Consider the following 23791-nt stretch of genomic DNA (forward strand, 5'->3'; position numbering starts at 1 on the left):
AAGTATTTAATAAGAATATTTCATTCATTCAGATCTAGGATGTGTTATTTTAGTGTTCCCTTTATTTTTTTGAGCAGTGTATATATATATATATATATATATATATAGTGAGTGTGCGCAGGATCAGTGCAAGATGGAGTCAGTTTAGCTAGTTTGGGTACCATAAATTGACTTTTTAGCAATGTGGTTATTTAGTAATCTTATGGCTTGGGGGTAGAAGCTGTCTCGGAGCCTGTTGGTCCGAGAGCCGATGCTACGGTACCATTTACCGGACGGTAGCAGAGTGAACATACGGCGTGGTTGATGGAGTCTTTGGCAGATTTTCGGGCTTTCCTCTGACACCGCCTGGATAGAGGCTCTGGATAGTAGGTAGCTCGGCCCCAGTGATGTACTGGGCTGTCTGCATCACCCTCTGTGGATCCCAAAAAGTGGACTTGGATCTGCATTAAGTAGTAATGATATCTTACACCACTATTGTCTTACAATACAACAGATTGTTCGAACCAGTCATGATAATTCAACAATACATAATTTTCAAGTTTCTTTCCAGCAAATTTCTTAGTTACATGATTGTATAAATAGCAAAGGAGTTTTGAAGTTGAGCAATGAGGACGAAAACAATCATAGTTCAGCTAGCCAGCTAGTTATACAAGGAATACCGGGGAAAAACTTTGGGACAGCAAATAGCTGTGCGGCCATGCCACCAGTCTAATTCAGGACACAGATTGTAGTTTTTATCAACGGGCCAGAGTTCATGTCTTGAAGCACGGCTTCGACTGCTCCTACAGTTTTGGTTCGGTACTGCAGTTTAACTGACGCCCGGCCCAGAAAGACAATTTTCATAGATGGCCACATAGAGATGTCAGATTTGAACATTCGTAGTAAGACACTTTAGTCATCACCTTTGCGCACAAAACATCAATTGAATTATTAAAATAATTATTGCTAAGGACGATTTTTTCCCAATCACACACAGCTAAAGATAATGTCACCAATGCTCCCTGTGCACGTGATGTTGGTCCATATAAACTAGATGCAAGCCGGATATACACTTTCCATGAATCGGCATATGCAAACGTCAGTAGATTACATTGAGTTATAAAAACTGGAGACTGTGTCCAAGATGTCCACCCGTTGTTTTAAAGGTAATATACCCATATGCTGATTCATGGACAGCCTATATCCTGGTTGCATCCGGTTTATATGCATCACATACGCGCTAGCACTCACAGGGAGCAGTGCAAAGAGCAATGCATCCCCCAAAAAACATGGCAGACCATGGATGAATATAAAATGTTAATCTCTTCGGCCGTGAATGAAAAAACATTTGTCCTCAGCAACAAATATTTGAATAATTCAATGGATGTTTTGTGTACAAAAGGTGATGACTAAAGGGTCTTATTACAGTATATATATTTTCTAATCTGGCCATGTAGGGAAATGCTCTTTCCAGGCTGGGTGTCAGTTAATCTGCAGTACTGAAGCAAAACTGTAGGAGCAGTCACAACTGTGCTTCTAGACCGGAACCGCTGGGCCCTTGGTGATTACATTGAAAACGGTTGGACATCTTGGACGCAATCTCCCGTTCTTACTATACTTCAGTGGTTTTATGCCCAGAAGAAAATACATCAGATTACATATTTGAGAGCGAATCCAAATACAACCCTGAAGTCAGCTGTAACTGTAAGTAGTAAAACAAAGCTTAAAAGGATGTTTGAGTGAACCTGAATACAGAAAATGGTGAAGTCACTTCCGGACACGGTAGACTTCTCGTCACCATGATTGCCAAAGGCACAATTTCCTAATTTAAAAGAGAAAATGGTGAAGTCACTTCCGGACACGATAGACTTCTTGTCACCATGATTGCCAAAGGCTCAATTTCCTAATTTAAAAGGAGACCAACACAAAACCACTGTTGAAATTTAGAATTTTATTAGAAAAACGAGCAACGGTAAATGAGACCCCACATTTTCACTCAAATATATTCCCCAAACAACCTCCAGGCTCACAAACCCACCACAGACTTTATTTTTACCTCTTCCACTGCTGTCAACTTTGTCTGATGGCAGCATTTCACACAGAACAGTTTATGGCAAAACAAAATCTCTGGGGGAATGACTTACCGTACACATCTCACTTTAAGAATGTTACTAATGTGCATCCTCATCCAATTACACTCATTGGTATAGTCCACATTACCAATGTAAAAACATGTATCATATGTAGATGTTTCTATTTGTATGCAAAGTATTCTCTCCCAGTTCAGACCCATGATAATGTCAAGAAGAATGAGCCAACTCGGGGCTCCTCTGTACTGAAAGGAATATCAGCATTTAAGGATTCAAATGTCTAACAGAAATAAAATGATACATCTTTAACCATACCTATGTGGTTTTACTCATATCACTGTACATATATACTCTGTTTTCATAGAGCAGATAGACTTGATAAAACAGGATGAAGCTAGAGAATATTCAAGCTTCTTTATTGCATTTCCACGAGTCGTCAGTTGACCGGCAAGAAGCAGAGCTACATGTACAAATTAAACCCAAATGGCATCACGGTACGACAAACAAATAATTGCTATTAACACAGATGCAAATAAATGTTTTTAAAATGGACAGGATATATTGTTTTTGACAATTACAAAGGGGTGGAAGAACATACATTATTATACTGTATATTTTACTGCAAAAACACAGTATGTGAGAATGACTTGAAGGCAATAGCCGCCGTTCAGAACACGTCTACGCTCCCAAGCCCAACAGTTCATGTTCCCATTGTCTCCATGACAATCGCAAAGGTTTTACTGCTGGCCTTCCTTCTTCTCTCCAGCTCCACCTTCAGACGATGATGATGATCCAGAGCTGTTGCCGCTGCTGCCGCTGCTGCCTTCCCTCTCTGATGCCATCTAGGAAGAAATGGACAAATATTCAGTTAATAAATAAGTAATATTTCAATTTACCCATTGTAAAAAAGTATGTTGGGCTCTTGATTGACAAGCTAAGCAAACAATCCAGGCATATTCCAGGTTATTCCAACTCTGTTAGAACTGCAAGTTAAGGAAAAAAGATTTGACAATATTGGGGTGTTGAAACAATTACCTTCTTGTAAGCAATTTCAAAGAGTTTGAGTGATGCCTGCTGGAGGGTGGTGGCAGCCTGTTTGATATTCTCGCCAGTCTCTTCGTCCTTCCGTGACAGCAAGTCTCTCACTTTGGTAATCTCTTCCTTCAGTTTGTTGCACTGAAAGATGGGGAAAGAAAGTCAAATACTGGGACTATGGAATCTTCTGATATTTGGTTTCAGATGCATATCTGTTCTTGTCAATTTTGTTGTTCAGTGTCTAGGTTTTTTGAAAAGCCCTTTAAAACCAATGTATTAATATAATAAAATGTCCGACATGCCTCATCAGCAGGGAGCTGATCCTTGAACTCTTCCATCTTGGACTCAGTGTCATGGACGATGCCCTCGGCCTGGTTAACAGCCTCCACACGGTCCTGGGCAAAAACAAACAGATTCAAGGACAACTGTCAGCATTCAGTGTCACACGGTCATCAAAACACACAACTCCAGCTGGGAGTAGCCTGCAGTTGATGTAACTGATAAAAGTTTAATGGATGCTTGATGAGACAAATTGTCAACCCCACCTTTCGCCTCCTGTCCTCCTCGGCGTACTTCTCTGCATTCTTAACCATGTTCTCAATGTCATCCTTGCTGAGGCCACCGGAGGACTGGATAACAACTGGAGAAGTGAGGGGAAAGGCAGTGTTAGACAAAGTAAATTCATACTATAAGTTAACATGTATTTCAAGGGCAGGTTGTTAGATGATCTTACTCTGCTGTTCACGGCCTGTGCCTTTGTCTTTGGCAGACACGTGCACGATTCCGTTGGCGTCAATGTCGAAGCAGACCTCGATCTGAGGTACTCCACGTGGGGCAGGTGGTATTCCAACCTGAATGAGAGAAACACCAGTAAGACATTAGTATCCTCCTTCTGACGTATGCTGACGTATGACGTAAAGGTAACGTAAGGGTAATGGCGGACTGAAGGGATTTATGTAGAGCACCTCAAGATAAAACATAATATTCGAAATATCTGCTAAATTAGACTAAAATATTAGCACTACTTAATCTGGTGAGTGATAACCTTCAATCTGGACAATAACACAAAACAAATCCTAAAACTAGAGACATTTATCGACAAATATTACGAAAACAGGCAACAACCAAACATGACGGAGAGTAAGACAGGGGAACCGATTACAAAACGAAAACGTGACTCTTCTACAGACACTGATGATTTAATATTCTCACCACCCGGAATGGTAAAGGTCGAAACCGATCTGTTAAAATCAATAAATGACAAACTGGGTATCCTTGAATTAGTTAGTAAGGATATAAAAGAGTTGAAGGCAAGCCTAGAGATGAGTGATGAAAAAGCTGCGACATTGGAGAAGCAAACACACGCGCTAAAAGGGACAGTCAATAAGATTGAAACCGAAATGAATGGAATTAAAAAGGAGAACACCGTTCTGAAGGAAACCTTACTGGACATACAAACTAGATCCATGAGAGAGAATTTGGTACTTACAGGTATCCAAGAAAAAGAAGGAGAAGTTCCTGAATCTATAGTTAGAGTTCCTCCTTACAGCGCTTCAGATTCCACGCGAAGTTATCGACAAAATCCAACTTGAACGCGTTCACCGCTTCGGACAGAGAGGGCAGAGGTACGAACGCCCAATCGTTGCCAAATTTGCTTCATTTAAAGATAAAATAATGGTTAAAAGCCTGGGTAAAAGACTTGCTGGGACCAAAATTGGCATGAATGATCAGTTTCCGAAGGAAATTGCAGAACGGCGCAAAGTTCTGTATCCAATTTTCAAAGAAAATAGATTAAAAGCGAAACGAGTAGCTCTCGTCGTTGATAAACTATATATTGATAACCAGTTGTTCAGAGACACAAAGACTACTCCATGGTTATTTTAAAAATTACAAAGTTCTCATAGACAAGGGAAATAAACACAATTCAAGCCCAGTTACTGATTGTAACAATACAATAAAAAATATAGCTTTTCTATAAATCTTCACATATAACTAATTGAACACACAAGCACTAATTCAACATAGTGAAGATAAAAACTAAGTAAACAGAAGGCACAGTATGTGTGGATGGTATGGTTTGTGTTTATTTTTTATTTTATTTGTTATGTTTGGAAAGTTGAGTGAGTGAGTAATGAAATGGTTGCATATCCCAGAGCCAATGTATTGCTGTGAGCCGGGTATGAGAGGGCTTTCAATGTTCAGATGATGGATATACTTTTATAATGAATTATACGTCTTATTTATTTATTGTCCTATCATGGAGAACTACATTTTTTTAGTTATTTTTTTATAAATTATATCTAATTATTTATTATCCTATTTTAATGGTACGGTCCATGGCACTATACCCTAGACACCCACCTGAATGACCCAGATACTAAGGAGAAGTCCCTAACTGTTTTATGTGCCCGCTGTAAGCGGTCTGTATGCAGCTAAAATGAGGTCAGAGACCAAGAGCAGCACTGCCCCCTCAAGATTCTGAGCCTGCTTGGCAGGGTTGGTCCTGCAAAGCCAAAGCCCCATAAAGGGAGAGCATAATATACAAGGAAATTCTCAAAGCTGCTAATGAGAACCTTGACGACCTTGTACCTAGCCGGTGGGGATTCCGGTGGGGTGCCCCCACCCAGGCAGTGGCAGTGCTGGCAACACTAGCTGCAGTAACCCATGGGGAGGGGGTCACACTCGGACATTCAGAGAGGGGGTATATTATTGTGGCCCTGGCGGCACAAAATCAAAGTCGGACTGCATGGAGATGCGTGGAGACATGGTCATGACGGGTGGCCGTATTGTGGGTGTTTCAGGAATAAGGTGTACATTTGACCTCCATTATCTAGGATATGACAATGGTAAATAAATCTCTCAATTTTTGCTAATTTTTTGTGCGGTCTTGCAGGCCTTCTCATGCAGCGGCAACTGCAAGTGCATTTGTAAATCATGACCCATCTTGAGTTGGGCGCTGGGATGGTGCAATTGTTGAGAAAGTGAGCTTATGGTTGTGTGGGGGTAAGGGCTGAGTGTGTGTGGGTGTATGTGTGTATCCCACAACTGTTGCGAAGGAAGAAGTAAAAGATGTTAGGGACAATAGAGGATGATCCACAGATATATATAATACAAATCGAGGTGAGGGCAATGGAAATGCATATGGCAATTGATCTACTTCAATTCGGTAAATGGCACTGTATGCTCTTTTCAAAGAATGGATCCCAGTCGGTTCAGGGTTATGGGATACAGGGGGTCGAGGGTGGTCTGCCGGGCATTGGGATGACAAGCCATCTCGAGATGAGGCCTTTTAGCGGGTGGAATAGTAGGGACCAATTGGAGGTTTACTTAGTAGAAATGCAAATATCATGGTACAACTATATAGACACTCAATCATTATGTTACTTTTTAATAGTACGTTTACAAAAATATATTCTGATTAAAAGAATGAAAGGTGTGTCTCATTATGGTAAGTGGTGAAATAAGTATAGCCAGTTACAATTGTAATGGCTTAGCAGATAATAAGAAAAGACGATCAGTATTTACCTGGCTAAAAGAGAAGGATTATAATATCTATTGTTTACAGGAAACCCATTCAACAGTTTTAGATGAAGTTTTGTGGAAAAAGAACTGGGGGGGCAAAATATATTTCTCCCATGGGCAAAGAAATTCAAAAGGGGTGATGGTTTTAATTAACAATAATTTTGATCCAAATGTGCAAATTGTCCAAACAGATCCTCAAGGTAGATGGATTATTTTAAATATGTTATTGGACAATAAACAAATATGGCTTGTTAACCTATACGGTCCGAATAATGATGATCCAAGCTTCTTTGAAAATATATATAAGAATTTATCAACTCTACAAGCAACACTAGACTCTTATTATAGTGGGAGATTTTAATACGGTCTTAAATACCTCTATAGACCGGAAAGGAAATCACACTACAAACTATCACCCTCAGGCACTTAAGGAAATCATGAATGTCATGGATATATTGGAATTAGTGGATATATGGAGACTTAAATACCCTGATTTAGTGAGATATACATGGCGGAGGCTGAATCAAGCTAGTCGTCTTGACTACTTTCTTATACCATTCTCTCTGGCACCAAAAGTTAAAAAAGTGTTGATAGGGGACAGAATGCGGTCGGATCATCACATAATTGGCATATATATTTCTCTTACAGAATTTCCACGTGGGCGAGGATATTGGAAATTTAATCAAAGTCTACTAGATGATAAATTGTTTAGAACTAGGACAGAAGATTTTATAACTGACTTTTTCAGACATAACATAGGTACAGCAGATCCCCTTATTGTATGGGACACTTAAGTGTGCCTTTAGAGACCATGCAATTCAGTACTCATCTATAAAACAAAGGGAATTTAGATCAAAAGAGTCCATATTAACAAAGGAAATTGAAGGACTAACAGTACAGTTAGATAGCAATAAAAACGGTACCATAGAGGCACAGAATAAGTTAGAGGAAAAACAAAAAGAAATGGAGGAACTTATTCAAGAAAGATCCAGTGTAATATATTATAAAAATAAAGCGAACTGGATGGAATATGGGGAAAAATGCACCAAATTCTTTTTCAATCTTCAATATAGAAATGCTACCAAAAAAAATGTATTAAAACTTGTTACAAATGATGGAGTCACGCATGATTCACCAAATGATATTTTGAAAGAGGAAGTAAAGTACTTTAAGAATATGTTTTCGTTTCAGGCTCCTCCATCTCCACTAACTGAAACTAATTGTATGGATTTTTTTCCTATTAATAATGTAAAATTAACATCTGTACAGAAAGACTCATGTGAAGGCCAAATTACAGAGGAGGAACTGCTTGATGCAATTGGGGCCTTTAAGGATGGGAAAACTCCAGGGCTGGATGGCATACCAGTGGAAGTATACAAAACTTTTTTTGATATACTCAAAGGACCATTATTAGCTTGTTTTAACCACTCCTATATAAATGGTAGATTATCAGACACGCAACAAGAAGGTCTGATATCGTTATTACTGAAACAGGACCCAAGTGGTATATATAAAGATCCAGTCCAATTAAAAAATTGGAGACCTCTTACACTTCAGTGTTGTGATGCAAAAATCCTAGCAAAATGCTTGGCGCATAGAATAAAAAAAGTTTTGTCAGATATTATTCATCCTAATCAGACAGGCTTTTTACATGGACGATACATTGGAGATAATATAAGGCAAGTACTGGAAACAATAGAACACTATGAAATATCGGGGACACCAGGTCTGGTTTTCATAGCTGATTTTGAAAAGGCTTTTGATAAAGTACGACTGGAGTTTATATATAAATGCCTAGAATATTTCAATTTTGGGGAATCTCTTATAAAATGGGTTAAAATTATGTATAGTAACCCTAGGTGTAAAATAGTAAATAATGGCTACATCTCAGAAAATTTTAAACTATCTAGAGGAGTAAAACAAGGTTGTCCACTATCGGCATATCTATTTATTATTGCCATCGAAATGTTAGCTGTTAAAATTAGATCAAACATTAATATTAATGGATTAGAAATCCGTGGCTTAAAAACTAAGGTGTCATTGTACGCTGATGATTCATGTTTTCTTTTAAAACCACAACTAGAGTCTCTCCACGGCCTCATAGAGGATCTAGATACCTTTGCTATCCTCTCTGGATTAAAACCAAATTATGATAAATGTACCATATTACGTATTGGATCACTAAAAAATACACATTTTATATTGCCATGTAGTTTACCAATTAAATGGTCTGACGGAGATGTGGACATACTCGGTATAAAAATCCCAAAAGAAAGAAATGATCTCACTCCAATAAATTTTTATAGAAAGTTAGCAAAAATAGATAAGATCTTGCTACCATGGAAAGGAAAATACTTGTCTATTTGTGGAAAAATCACCCTGATTAACTCTTTAGTCATATCACAGTTTACCTATTTGCTTATGGTTTTGCCTACACCTAGTGACCTGCTTTTTAAATTATATGAACAAAAAATATTCCATTTTATTTGGAACGGCAAGCCAGATAAAATTAAAAGGGCCTATTTATATAACGAATATGAATTCGGAGGGCAGAAATTATTAAATATTAAAGCATTAGACCTCTCACTAAAGGCATCAGTCATACAAAAGTTATACTTAAATCCAAACTGGTTCTCTAGTAAATTGGTACGAATGTCTCATCCTATGTTCAAGAAGGGCCTTTTTCCCTTTATTCAGATTACACCTGCTCACTTTCGGTTGTTTGAAAAGGAAATAATCTCCAAAATATCCTTATTTTTTAAACAAGCCTTAGAAAGTTGGTTGCAATTTCAGTTTAATCCACCTGAAAGGACGGAACAAATAGTACAACAAATTTGTGGTTAAATTCAAATATAGTAATTGATAAAAAAACTGTATTTATCGAAGAAATGTTTAAAAAAGGTATAATTTTTGTGAATGATATCATAAATAGGACTGGTGGAGTTATGTCACACATGCAGCTAACACAGACATATGGAAATGTCTGCTCTACCCAAAATTACAACCAATTAATTGCAGCATTACCACAAAAATGGAAGAGGCAAGTAGAAGGGGAAAAAAGTAAGGAACTTGTATGTCGGCCCTGTATTAAAGAACATAAATGGTTAAAGAAAAGTGTGATAAATAAAAACATATACCAATTTCATTTAAGGACCAAAAAAACTGACAGCTGTGCCATATAAATTGCAAAATAGTTGGGAAGAGATTTTCGATGTACCCATTCCATGGCACATGGTTTATGAATTGATACGCAAAACAACGGCGGATTCAAAACTTCGAATTTTTCAATTTAAATTACTGTACAAAATTCTTGCAACTAATAGAATGTTATATATATGGGGTATACAATCTTCCCAGCTCTGCAGATTCTGTTGTGAGGAGGCAGAGTCACTAGATCATTTATTTTGGTATTGTCCATATGTAGCTCGTTTTGTCACAGGTCCAGGAATGGCTGAAGAATTGCAACATTTGCCTAGAACTAACGCTACAGATAGCAATACTGGGGGATTTGAAAAGCCATAGTCAATCAATCAATAATATAATAATTATTTTAGCAAAAATGTTTATTTTTATTTTTTAATTTACAATCTGTAGAAGCTATGAGAATAGGAAGGTTCAAATCTTTCGTGAAGCATCACAGCACAGTTGAAAAATATATGGCAAATAAATCCGAAATGGATGATGTTGGAAGATAGATGGGAAGGGTTGAGTGGAACTGAAGGGTGGGACTAATAACAAGATAAACAATGTAGGGCATACGGGATCTGTGAAATGTGTATAGGTGCGGAGCTTTTGTGAAATAGCACAGTTACAAGTGGAAATAAAATTGGATGGACAACAGAAATAGAGGAAGGACTAAGAACAAACAAGAGAGAACTATTATAAAGTAGACTGTGTCTGTAAAATAGGTATAAGATGTATAAATTGAAGGTAAAAGCAGAAGTGTTTATTAGTTTACTCCAATTGGGGGAGCGGTGGTAGGGTTGCGGGGAATAATAATAAAGGTATATTCTTTAAAAAAGTATGTATGTCTATATAGGTATGTATATATGTTTATATGTATGCATGCGTGTATGGATATATATATTTACCCAAAAAAATATGGGGGATTGGAAATGATGCAGACAATTACATTGGAAGCAACATTCTTTCCGCAATATTAAGCTGATCCACCCCTAAAAAAAAAAAGTATCCTCCTTCTGAGACACCAGACTTAAAAGATACTAGACTTAAAGTGTAAGTATGAATCAGCTAGGACACTTACCAGAGTGAACTGTCCCAGGATCTTGTTATCTGCTGCCATCTCTCTTTCTCCCTGGCATACTTTGATCTCCACCTGGGTCTGGCCATCAGCTGCTGTAGAGAACACCTAAGCACAAGGAAAAATGCATCAGTACCACTGATGAAGTATATACAATTAATATAAGTTTCACCAGACTGCTTCAGATGGAAAAATATCAGATTTTGTTCTCTCACCTGGCCCTTCTTGGTGGGAATGGTTGTGTTCCTGTTGATAAGTTTGGTGAACACCCCTCCAAGGGTCTCAATACCAAGAGACAGGGGCGTGACATCCAGAAGGAGCACATCAGTAACATCTCCAGCCAGCACACCTCCCTGGATGGCAGCTCCAATGGCCACAGCCTCGTCTGGGTTGACTGACTTGCTGGGGGCACGGCCAAACAGGTCCTGGACTGTCTGCTGGACCTGGGAGAGAAGACAACAGGATGGGTGGTCAGATAGTGGCAGAGCATGATGAAGAGGTGGGATAGAACCAGGGAGAGATCTGCTCACCTTGGGCATACGAGACATACCACCGACCAGAAGCACCTCGCCGATGTCCCCCTTGGAGACCTCTGCATCCTGCATGGCCTTCTGGCAGGGGGCCACTGTCCTGCGGATCAGGTCAGACACGATGCCCTCAAACTGGGAGCGGGTCATCTTCATGTTCAAGTGCTTGGGGCCAGAGGCATCCATGGTCAGGTAGGGCAGGTTAATGTCGGTCTGTGGGAGAACCAAGGATCTATGAGTGTTCTTTCATCTTCACTGGAAAGGGGGTAACCTACAGTGAGCTCCAGAAGTATTGGGACAGTAACACATTGTGTTGTTTTGGCTCTGTACTCCAGAACCTTGGATTTCAAATGATACAATGACTGAGGTTAACGCGCAGACTGTCAGCTTTAATTTGAGGTTATATTCATCAATTTCCGGTGAACAGTTTAGAAATTACCACACTTTTTGTACATAGTCTCTTACCCCCCCCCCATTTTAGGAGACCAAAAGTATTGGGACAAATTCACTTGTATTAAAGTTGTAAATCATTAAGGGTTTGGTCACATTCATAGCACGCAATGACCACAAATTTGTTGGGTGCATTTACAGCTTGTTTTGGTTGTTTCTGTAGTCGAATTGTCCCTACCCTGACCGACAGTCCCCTCAGCAACGACCATCCCCTGTCCAATCCCACTCCAGCAGAGGCGGGACTCCAGCGCATTCATCACCTTTAAATACCCACACCTGTCACTAACCAGTGTGGCAGACCTTACCGTTTGCAAGTGTTTTGTTACAAGACACCTTTTCTCTTGTAACCCTTTGTGTATTTTTTTGGATGAGTGCAAGTAAGATTGTTCTTAATTCATACCCTCATTTGATTGAGAACATTTGTTTGATTTTGTCAGTTTATTTATGCATTTCCTTTACTCATGTTTAAACATCACTTAAGTTACTTCACTAATATTATTTTAATGTTATTGAGATTCATGTACATTTGTTTCCTTTGCATCCTTGTTAACCATCCCATCCTTACATCCTCAACCTTATCTTCAACAATTCAACTGAAATAATAAACTGGGCAACAGCCCTTTGAACTCCAAACCCCCATTAGTGTTTTAAAATGTACACAACCACGATAGCCCCAACAGTTACAGCAAAATAGTCCTTTTATCACAACTCTGATCACTTCTCACATTTCAGATTGTGCCCAATAGAAATGTAAAATAAATGCCATTTGAGTTGGTTTTAATATAAGAATAGAATGTTTCTAAACACTCCTATACTGAACAATAATACAAATAAAAAAAGCAAATTTCAAAGACTTTACCGAGTTAGTTCATAAGGAAATCAGTCAACCGAAATAAATTCATGTGGCCCTAATCTATGGATTTCACATGACAGGGAATAAAGATATACATCTGTTGATCACATACCTTAAAACAAAAAAGGTAGGGGCGTGGATCAGAAAACCAGTCAGTATCTGGTGAGACCACCATTTGCCTCATGCAGCGCAACACCTCCGCATCGACTTGATCAGGCTGTTGATAGTGGCGGGAACTGGAACACGCCATCTTACATGTCAATCCAGAGCATCTCAAACATGCTCAACAGGTGACATGTCTGGGTATGCAGGCCATTGAAAAAAAGGACATTCAGCTTCCAGAAAATGCAACTGTTTGTTTTCTGTAGCTTAAGCCTGCCCATACCATAACCCCACCATGAGACAGTGTTCACAACATTGACATCAGCAAACCACTCGCCCACACAACGCCATCTGCCAGGTACAGTTGAAACTGGGATTCATCCGTGAAGAGCCCACTTCTCCGGCGTGCCATTGAAATTGAGCATTTGCACACTGAAGTGAGTTACGACGCTGAACTGCAGTCAAGTTAAGACCCTGGTGAGGATGACAAGCATGCAGATAAGCTTCCCTGAGACTGTTTGAGCAGAAATGTTTCGGTTGTGCAAACCAGTTTCCTCAGCTGTCCGGGTGGTTGGTCTCAGACGATCCCACAGGTGAAGAAGCCGGATGTGGAGGTTATGGGCTGGTGTGGTTACATGTGGTCTGCAGTTGGGAGGCCGGTTGGACATACAGCCAAATTCTCTAAAACGACGTTGGAGGTGGCTTTTGGTAGAGAAATTATCTATTCACAAGACAGTCTGCACTTTTAACATCACGGCAATTGTATAATTTCAAATCCAAAGTGCTGGAGTAGAGCCAAAACAACAAATGTGTCACTGTCTCAATACTTGGAGCTCACTGTATATCAGTCTTACATACTATTACAATCTCCATATACACAACATCTTAATTTGGTGTTAAGGTTTACTCGAGCTCCGCAGGAATGGGCGATGTGGCCTAAAAATCTGAATTTGATGGCAATTTTATGGACAATTCACGATATACGTTAAAAAAAGTTCTCTAAATAAGCTGTTGTACAATCAAAGGTAAAATATTCTGCATTTCAAACAGTCAGCAATAATCTCACGAATTCAGGGCTTTTGAAATTATACCTAGGCTAAATATAAGCCTTCCACAGGGGTTGATATCTATACAAGCATTATACTCAGAGTTTTACCTCTACATAGTGTATAATACACAAACAATAGCCTAAATGTAGGCTAACTTTGCTGGGGGACAATAGGGAGATTCGGGATAGAGATGCAGGCGGGAAAACGGTGCAGTCTTTTTACTTCATGCCATCTTGGCTAAGCAACCATGTCAAGCACAGGGAAACAGACTCTCAGAAGAGGAATGGTCTTGTATTTTTGTTTAGCCAGTTGCTTCTAATTAGCTGGGTGGCTATAGAGATTAGCCTTGAATCACTACGAGTAGTGCTGTGCAGACCAATTTATTGAGTGTTTATGGACAGCTCCCTGAAGTGCAAGAAGTATGAATGTTCTGACTTCTGCGGAGGCCGCATCACAGTAAATGCTGTATGGCCACTGCAGAGCCTTTAAAATGGGAACGTGCAGCCACAGCAGAAAGAGCAAAAAACAAACTTGATTCTTACGATACAGACATGTGGAATATCGCACAAAACCACATTTGAATATCGCCAAGCCCTAGAGCTCTGCATTGCATGTTTGTTAGCCCTTAGAGTAGGGCTGCTCCAGTGTGCGGGTACAGCAGCTCTGCTACAGCTCATCATCCACTAAAACAGTTGCTCTAATGTGGCCTGGTCCAGAAGACTTCCTCACCCAGCAGTGTAGCTAGCTCAGGCATAGGGCTGGCCTGTACAGCTGACTACTGCTGTGGGATTACAGATGGTCAAGGGACTGTATAAATTACAAACAAGTTACTGTTGACAATGGTCTTGTTTAGACTAATCATTAGCCTACCAAATAGGTAATGAGAGAAATGTCTGCTATGAGATGATGAAACTCACCTGCAGGGATGATGACAGTTCACATTTGGCTTTCTCAGCTGCCTCCCTCACTCGCTGCAGAGCCATGCTGTCTTTGGTCAGATCAACTCCAGACTGGAAAGAGAAATCAAAGGTTTGATCAAAATGGTTGGCTCACGTGAATATGGCAGATGCGCTTGGTCATAGAAAGGTGTGTATCCAGGATATTTCCCCCCTTCTCACCTCTCGCTTGAACTCCTTCACAATGTGGGTTAGTAGGTGCTGGTCAAAGTCCTCTCCACCCAAAAAGGTGTCTCCGTTGGTGGACTTCACCTCAAACACACCCTTCTGGATCTCCAGGACAGAGATGTCAAAGGTGCCACCTCCCAGGTCATAGACTGCGATGCTACAAATCAGGGACAGGTATGAAATATGAGCCAAAACACCTTTAGGCATGGATCAAAAAAAGTTAGGGTCATGGACTCATAAGTTAACAGCAGTTTGTAGGGTTGTTGTAGTTACATTCTGTCCTGAGTCTTGTCCAAACCATAGGCCAGAGCAGCAGCAGTGGGCTCATTGATGACTCGCAGCACATTCAGCCCAGCAATCTGACCAGCATCCTTTGTGGCCTGTAAACAAAATTAACTACTCATTACACATCAAATAAAATGTTATTTGTCACATGCGCAGAACTTAGTGAAATGCTTACAAGCCCTTAACCAACAATGCAGTTAAGAAAGTATTTACTAAAATAAATAAAAACAAATAATTAAAAAGACAACAATAAAATAATAACGAGCCTATATACAGGGGGTACCAGCAGAGTCAATGTGCAGGGGCACAGGTTAGTCGAGGTAATATGTACAGTACCAGTCAAAAGTTTGGACACGCCTACTCACTCAAGGGTCTCTGTATTCTTTTAAACTATTTTCTACATTGTAGAGTAATAGTGAAGACATCAAAACATTTTTTTTTAATTTACCATTTATTTAACTAGTCAGTTAAGAACAAATGCTTATTTACAATGACGGCCTAGGAACAGTGGTTTAACTGCCTTGTTCAGGGCCAGAGGGACAGATTGTCAGCTCGGGGATTCGATCTAGCAACCTTTCGGTTTCTGGCCCAACGCCCTAACCACTAGGCTACCTGTCGCCCCAAGGTAGCCATGTGAGATAACATGGAATCATGTAGTAACCAAGTGTTAAACATATCAAAATATATTTTAGATTCTTCAAAGTAGCCACCCTTTGCCTTGATGACAGCTTTGCACACTCTTGGCATTCTCTCAACCAGCTTCATTAGCAATGCTTTTCCAATATTCCTGAAGGAGTTCCCACATATGCTGAGCAGTTGTTGGCTGCTTTCCTTCACTCTGCAGTCCAACTCATCCCAAACCATCTCAATTGGGTTGAGGTCAGGGGATTGTGGAAGCCAGGTCATCTGATGCAGCAATCCATCACTTTCCTTGGTCAAATAGCCCTTACACAGGCCCTTATTTTAGGTCATTGCCCTGTTGAAAAACAAATGATAGTGGGACTAAGTGCAAAACAGATAGGATGGCGTATTACTGCAGAATGCTATGGTAGCAATGCTGGTTAAGTGTGCCTTGAATTCTAAATAAATCACTGACAGTCACCAGCAAAGCACCCCCACACTTCATGGTGGGAACCACACACGCAGAGATCATCCGTTCACTTATTTTGCATCTCACAAAGAACCAAAAATCTCAAATTTGGATTCATCAGACCAAAGGACAGATTTCCACCGGTCTAATGTTCATTGCTTGTGTTTTTCTGGCCCAAGCAAGTCTCTTCTTACTGGCATCCTTTTGTAGTGATTTCTTTGCAGCAATTCGACAATGAAGACCTGATTCACGCAGTCTCCTCTGAACTGTTAATGTTGAGTTGTGTTACCTGAACTCTGAAGCATTTATTTGGGGTGCAATTTCTGAGGCTGGTAACTAATGAACTTATCCTCTGCAGTAGAGGTAACTCTGGGTCTTCCAATCCTGTGGCGGTCCTCATGAGTTTCATCATAGCGCTTGATGGTTTTTGTGACTACACTTGAAGAAACTTTCAAAGTTGAACTTTTTCGAATTGACTGACCTTCATGTCTTAAAGTAATGGACTGTCATTTCTCTTTGCTTATTTGAGCTGTTCTTGCCCTAATATGGACTTGGTATTTTACCAAATAGGGCTATCTTCTGTATACCACACCTACCTTGTCACAACAAAACTGATTGGCTCACACATTAAGGTAAGTAATTCCACAAATTAACTTAAGGCACATCGGTTAATTGAAATACATTCCAGGTGACTACCTCATGAAGCTGGTTGAGAGAATGCCAAGAGTGTGCAAAGCTGTCATCAAGGCAAAGGGTGGCTACTTTGAAGATTCTCAAATATATTTTGATGTGTTTAACACTTTCGGTTACTACATGATTCCATATGTGTTATTTCATAGTTGATGTTCCACTATACTTCTACAATGTAGAAAATAGTACAAATAAAGAAAAACCCTTTTGACTGGTACTGTACATTTAGGTAGAGGTAAAGTGACTATGCATAGATAGAGCAGCAGTGTATGCAGATAGTCCTGGTAGGCATTTGATTAGCTGTTCAGGAGTCTTATGGCTTGGGGGTAGAAGCTGTTAAGAAGCCTTTAGGACCTAGACTTGGCAGTCCGGTACCACTTGCCGTGCAGTAGCAGAGAGAACAATCTATGAATAGGGTGGCTGGAGTTTGACAATTCTACAGAGGGCATAGCAGAATTTCTTGTAAGTGTCCGGGTTAGAGTTCCGCTCCTTGAAAGCGGCAGCTCTAGCCTTTAGCTCAGTGCGGAGGTTGCCTGTAATCCATGGCTTCTGGTTGGGGTATGTACGCACGGTCACTGTGGGGACGAAGTCATCGATGCACTTATTGATGAAGCCAGTGACTGATGTGGGGTACTTCTCAATTCCATCGGAAGAATCCCAGAATATATTCCTGCAAGCGAAACAGTCCTGTAGCGTAGCATCTGCTTCATCTGACCACTTTCATATTGAGCGAATAACTGGTACTTACTGCTTTAGTTTTTGCATGTAAGCTGGAATCAGGAGGATTGAATTATGGTCAGATTTGCCAAATGGAGGGCGAACTTTATACGTGTCTGGAGTAAAGGTGGTCAAGAGTTTTTGTCCCTCTGGTTGCACATTTAACACGCTGATAGAAATGAGGTAAAACAGATTTAAGTTTGCCTGCATTAAAGTATCTGGTCATTAGGAACGCCGCCTCTGGATGAGAATTTTCTTGTTTGCTTATGGCCTTATGCAGCTCGAGTGAAATCGTATTGCCAGCATCGGTTTGTGGTGGTAAATACACAGCTATGAAAAATAGATAAACTCTTGGTAAATAGTGTGGTCTACAGCTTATCATGAGATACTGCCTCAGGCGAGCAAAACCTAGAGACTTCCTTAATATTAGATTTCATGCACCAGCTGTTATTTACAAACAGACCGCCACCCCGTCTTACCGGAGGCAGCTGTTCCACCTTGCCGATGCACGGAAAACCCAGCCAGCTGTATGTTATCCATTTCGTTGTTCAGCCACAACTCGGTGAAACATAAGATACAGTTAACGCCCCGTTGGTAGGTTAGTCTTGATCGGAGCTCATCCAGTTTATTCTCCACTGATTGCACGTTGGCTAATAGGACTGATAGTAGAGGCGGATTACACACTCGCCGTCGGATCCGTACAAGGCACCCCGACCTACACTACCGTTTAAAAGATTGAGGTCACTTAGAAATGTTTATTTTTTATTTTTAAGAAAGCACATTTTTTGTCCATTAAAGTATCAAATTGATCAGAAATACAGTGTTTAATTATTAATGTTGTAAATGACTATTGTAGCTGGAAACGGCAGATTTTTTATGGAATATCTACATAGGCCCATTATCAGCAACCATCACTCATGTGTTCCAATGGCATGTTGTGTTCGCTTATCATTTCAAAAAGGCTAATTGATCCCAATGTAGATATTCCATTACAAAATAATATTAAAAAAATTGTTTCCAGCTACAATAGTCATTTACAACAACTATGTCTACACTGTATTTCTGATCAATTTGATGTTATTTTAAATGGACAAAAATGTGCTTTTCTTTCAAAAACAAAAGCCATTTCTACGTGACCCCAAACTTTTGAACAGGAGTGTACGTCCGATATCTCTGTCTTTTCCATGCGAATGACAGGATTTGGGCCTTGTCCGGTGTCTGAAGTAAATCCTTTGCATCCGACTTGTTAAATAATCTTTGTTCAGTACGAGGTGCGTAATCGCTGTTCTGATATCCAGAAGCTCTTTTTTGTTACAAGAAACAGTGACAGAAACATTATGTACAAAATAAGTTACAAATAATGCAACAAAAAACAAAATAAGTTAGGAGCCCGTAAAACAGCAGCCATTATATGTACTGATCAGTTGAGAGGCTTGCTAGATCACCATTCTGTGAGTCAATGGCAAAGGCATAGCTTTTGGCCACCAGTGTGTTCCAGTCAAATGATTTAGCAGACAAAGAAAAGGCTCTTACCTGTCTCTGGGAGTCATTGAAGTAGGCTGGCACGGTAACAACGGCATTCTTCACATTGTGACCCATGTAGTTCTCTAAAACCAAGACAATTTTACAATGAGCAAGTTTATTTATTTTTTAAACACAGGCAGGCATAGTTGGGAACAGAACTGGCATGCTAGTTTTCCCCCTGGGGGCAATAAAGACTGATTGGTAGTTTACCTGCCGTCTCCTTCATCTTCATCAGCACAAAGGCACCGACCTGGCTGGGGGAGTATAGCTTTCCGTGGGCCTCCACCCAGGCATCACCATTGGAAGCACGGACAATTTTGTAGGGCACGTTCTTCCTGTAAAGCCACAACAATAACCATGTCATACATTCATCTCCAACTACAACATATTTTCCAATTAATGATGCGTTACAATGGCTAGTAAGGTCTGAGACCTAATTTAACAAGACACACTCACAGGTCCTTCTGAACCTCTGCGTCATCGTAACGGCGACCGATGAGACGCTTGGTGGCATAGAGGGTGTTGTTAGGGTTGGTGACTGCCTGTCTTTTAGCTGGCATGCCCACCAGTCTCTCCCCATCAGCTGTGAAGGCCACCACTGAAGGAGTTGTCCTTGCTCCCTCTGCATTCTCCAGTACCTGTCACACAACAAACTAATCATTAACAATCTAGAAAAGGTACTATAAGAGGAGTATTTCAAAGGGATCTAAGGTCTTTTCATTACACAGGTCATACAAACGTAAAATTACTGGTAAAACTTCAACCGACCTTTGCTTGTTTGCCCTCCATGACTGCCACACAGGAGTTTGTAGTTCCCAGGTCAATTCCAATCACGGATCCTTTGATCGCCTCCGATCTGTAAAACAATGTCAAACAGTAAGTAAAAATGCTAAGAGCTGCTCGTGGATGTTATTGGAATAAATATTGTATAGTAACGTTAACTAACAATACTTACGCATAGTCACGTCTGGACATCGCTCTGAAAGCATCTTGTTGGAATCCATTCCAGCAAGCCTGGGGAAAAAAACATTGATTAGCTACCATGACTATACTTATTAGTGAAATCTGTTTAACTTCAACCAATATGAGAAGAAACTCAAACAGTCTAGTTTCAATTCACACAGGGCATAGACATGAGGCACAGTAATCCACATTTGGTATAAAGAAACGCAAAAGGTGTCCATGAGTGAAATAGTTACATAGATAAGCGTGTGTAATATTATGTTTGGTTATGATATTTGAACATTATGCCATAGGACTGCGGTGTTCTAGGGTGGGTGCACAGGAACACCACAATGAAGGTCACAGATGTTCTCTTTACATAAGACAATGAATGACACCCCCATTCACAACAAGACCGGTAAACTTCAACAGCTTACTAATGCTAACATTATCTTGCGCAATAAAACGAACCGTGTCTATAACCAGCTAAAGGGCTTGACACCCCGCTTCAGTCAGTTGAAACCAACTCACTGGTTGAGGATTTAGCTAAAACACATTGAAAAAACACGAGGTGGTTATACAAACATCCATGTTAGGTAACGTTAGCTAGATGGCATTAGCTTGCCTGAGAGGACTAGCCTCTGCTGCAGTCTTCAAGTTCAATCAGACCTTACGAGGGAAGCTAGCCAACTAACGTTAGTTACTTAACTTATCCCTACTAAGATCACCAATGAACATGACTTAGTATGTTTAGTTCAGACGAAGGACACATGAATAATAAATAAAACATCCTGGCTAACTCTGGCTAGCCTAAAAGTTACCTTGTTAGCTAACATTAGTTAGTTACTGCTAGTTGCGTCATAGCTAACGTTAGCTGGCTAGTTCGTCTACCTGACCAGGCTCAAGCCCAGGCTGGGAGCATAATTAGCAAGTTAGATAATTATTTAACATTTAGTTACCTACCATGACTTGACAATTGTTAACTAGCTAGTTATTAGTTTTATCCACTACCAGACGCTAGTTAACTAACGTGTGGTAGCCAACGACGTTAGCTAACTGCGACATGTATTTAACGTTTTTAGTTAGCAAGCGAGCTAACGCTTAGCCAGTAGTTATCCTTCATTTCTTGTTACACCTCTTGGAAACATTTAATTAACCTAACATATTGGAAATTTTGGGGGGACAATTTCAACTGACTTACCTTCTTTATCAAGGAGGACACGCTTCTTGAGCAGTTCGGAGAGGGGAGAGACCTTGAAGCTGTTCTTGCAACACTTAACATTTTTGACAATTCTGGTAGCAAGCTAGTTGGCTTTAAAATGGAGGCCGCAATGATCAAATCCAAACTGTTGAGATTTTAGCGAGGACCCAGGTATAGATATCTTATTTCGTTGGAGAGATGTAATTTCCACGACAAATCTAGGAATATATTTAGCCTGTCAGAACCGGTAAGGCAGCACGACTGCTCTCCAACTATGCAGTTGAACTTCCGAATTTCTCGAATTAACTGACACATGAGTTGCTCCATGCATTGAGAAACGGACCCATTTTAGAAACTTAAAAATTGCCTGAGTAAAACTACACCCTTCAAAAATAAATTACAACGTTATCCAAGTATTATATTAAATTATTACAGACTATATACTTACAAAACACCTGTAGTTTATGTTTAGGGTGCAGTATAATTATTTTACACGATAAAGTATGCTAAAACATTATCATGCTCAGATCGGGGCATCACACACCAATGGGCTTTTGAAGGTCATTTTGAAAAAGCGGTGAAAATTCTCACGTGAGTTTCATCAGCGATGCCGGCACTGTACTGTTTTTGATGCCAGTGTCTGGCCTGATGAAACATTTAGCTAAATGTGGACAAAGTAGCTACATAAATACATTAAATGACCAAATAAAGGGATCAGTCGACCGTTTTGCTCATCGGCATATTGCTACTCGGTTTGATTCTATTGGACTTTGCCTCTCACTCATGTCATCTGTATGTCATTGCAGCTCATCAATTTTGCAGCTTACAGCAATTAATTAATAGTTATTACCCCCTCTCTAATGTGGTGGCAACACGATTTTGGGTCCGATACTGTTCAGTTTATATATTGTAACGACCCTGGGTTTATAAGCACGGATATCGACTGCCACTTGAGCATGCTTTTGGGGCACTGTTGAAAGTGTGCTGGACTTCGGGCTAGAAAGTTGAGGGTTCGAGACCTGCTCCCTGCCAGTTTCATTACATTATGTTACCCCTTGGTAGCGTTATCAGAAAGCACAGCATTGATTATCACTGCTATGCAGCTGATACACAACTTTACATTTCCGTGTCACTAAAGGATTTTAGCTCCACGGATAAATTATTAGACTGTATTTGTGATTGAATTACTTGGATGGATCATAACTTCCAGCAGCTAAATCAAGACAAGACTGAGGTACTTATTGTTGGAGCCAAAGCACAGAGAGAGAATCTGGCTACATATTTTAATTCACAAGCAATAAAGATAAAACACCAGGTAAAAAAACCGAGGTGTTATGTTAGATTCTGAACTCAATTTTGAATCACACATTAGGAATGTGACCAAAATAGCTTTTTACCACCTGAGGAACATTGCCAAGGTGCAGCCATTTCTCTCTGAGGCTGATACAGAGAGACTCGTCCATGCTTTTATTACAAGCAGGCTTGATTACTGTAATGCTCACCTGTCTGGTTTACCCAAGAAAGCCATTGGCCAACAGCAAAACATACAGAATGCTGCAGCATGGGTACTGACCAAGGTCTCTGCACTGGCTGCCTGTGAGTTAAAATACATTTTAAGATTCTTCTATTGGTTTTTAAATCAATCCACGATTGTGCACCCCAATACCTGTCAGACATGCTTTTAAATTATTTACCCAGTAGGTCCCTCAGGTCCTCTGGCACTGGCATTTTAACTATCCCAAAGCCTAGGACCAAGAGGCATGGAGAGGCAGCCTTTAGTTACCATGCCTTCAGCCTCTGGAATAGCCTGCCAGAAAACCTGAGGAAGGTAGGAACTGTGATAAACAAAAACACACCTTTTTAGCTTTGTTTTTCCTTAGGGTGCTTTTTAGTCATTCAGTTTTGTTATTCTTTAGTTTATCCTCTTGTGTTTCTGTAGTAAATATTTCAGTTTTTATTTTCCTTGTTTTTATTCATTTTTTCCTGTAATGCACATTGTATTGCATTCCATGTCTGAAATGTGCTGTATAAATAAATCTTGATTTGAACACATAAAACCCAACGTATGCCAGAGATATAAAACCCTAAACAAGAAAGCATTATTGGACATTTTCAGTAATTCCACTACTATGCCAAAAGATGGAGCCCAATTTATGCTGTGCGATCTTTCTGCACCAGTCTATTTATGGCCCCACTCACCAACAACATGTAACATTGGCCTCTCCACAGGAAACAGTAACAGCAAAGCGAATGGATATAGGGTGACAGTGAACTTCCATGTCAAATAGGCTACAACTGATTTTTTTACATGTCCATTCACTATTCAATGGAAATACTGCAACTTGACTCT

At 40.0% G+C, this 23791-nt stretch overlaps 1 protein-coding gene across 1 annotated transcript; it reads right to left on the reverse strand.

The window, feature by feature from the left end:
- Window positions 1–1910: 1910 nt before the first annotated feature.
- Window positions 1911–21751, reverse strand: LOC120048232 (stress-70 protein, mitochondrial). The gene is made up of 17 exons (XM_038994028.1): window positions 21442–21751; window positions 20254–20312; window positions 20067–20154; window positions 19755–19936; window positions 19509–19633; window positions 19308–19381; window positions 15266–15372; window positions 14987–15149; window positions 14786–14878; window positions 11418–11627; window positions 11103–11330; window positions 10891–10995; window positions 3838–3955; window positions 3650–3744; window positions 3407–3499; window positions 3105–3245; window positions 1911–2911 (listed from the first exon to the last, which is right to left on the reverse strand). The coding sequence occupies exons 1-17, from the start codon at window positions 21520–21522 to the stop codon at window positions 2807–2809; spliced, it is 2067 nt and encodes a 688-aa protein (XP_038849956.1). The 5' UTR covers window positions 21523–21751; the 3' UTR covers window positions 1911–2806.
- Window positions 21752–23791: the final 2040 nt, after the last annotated feature.

The sequence above is a fragment of the Salvelinus namaycush genome, chromosome 5, assembly GCF_016432855.1.
Source record: "Salvelinus namaycush isolate Seneca chromosome 5, SaNama_1.0, whole genome shotgun sequence".
In the NCBI taxonomy this organism is placed as follows: domain Eukaryota; kingdom Metazoa; phylum Chordata; class Actinopteri; order Salmoniformes; family Salmonidae; genus Salvelinus; species Salvelinus namaycush.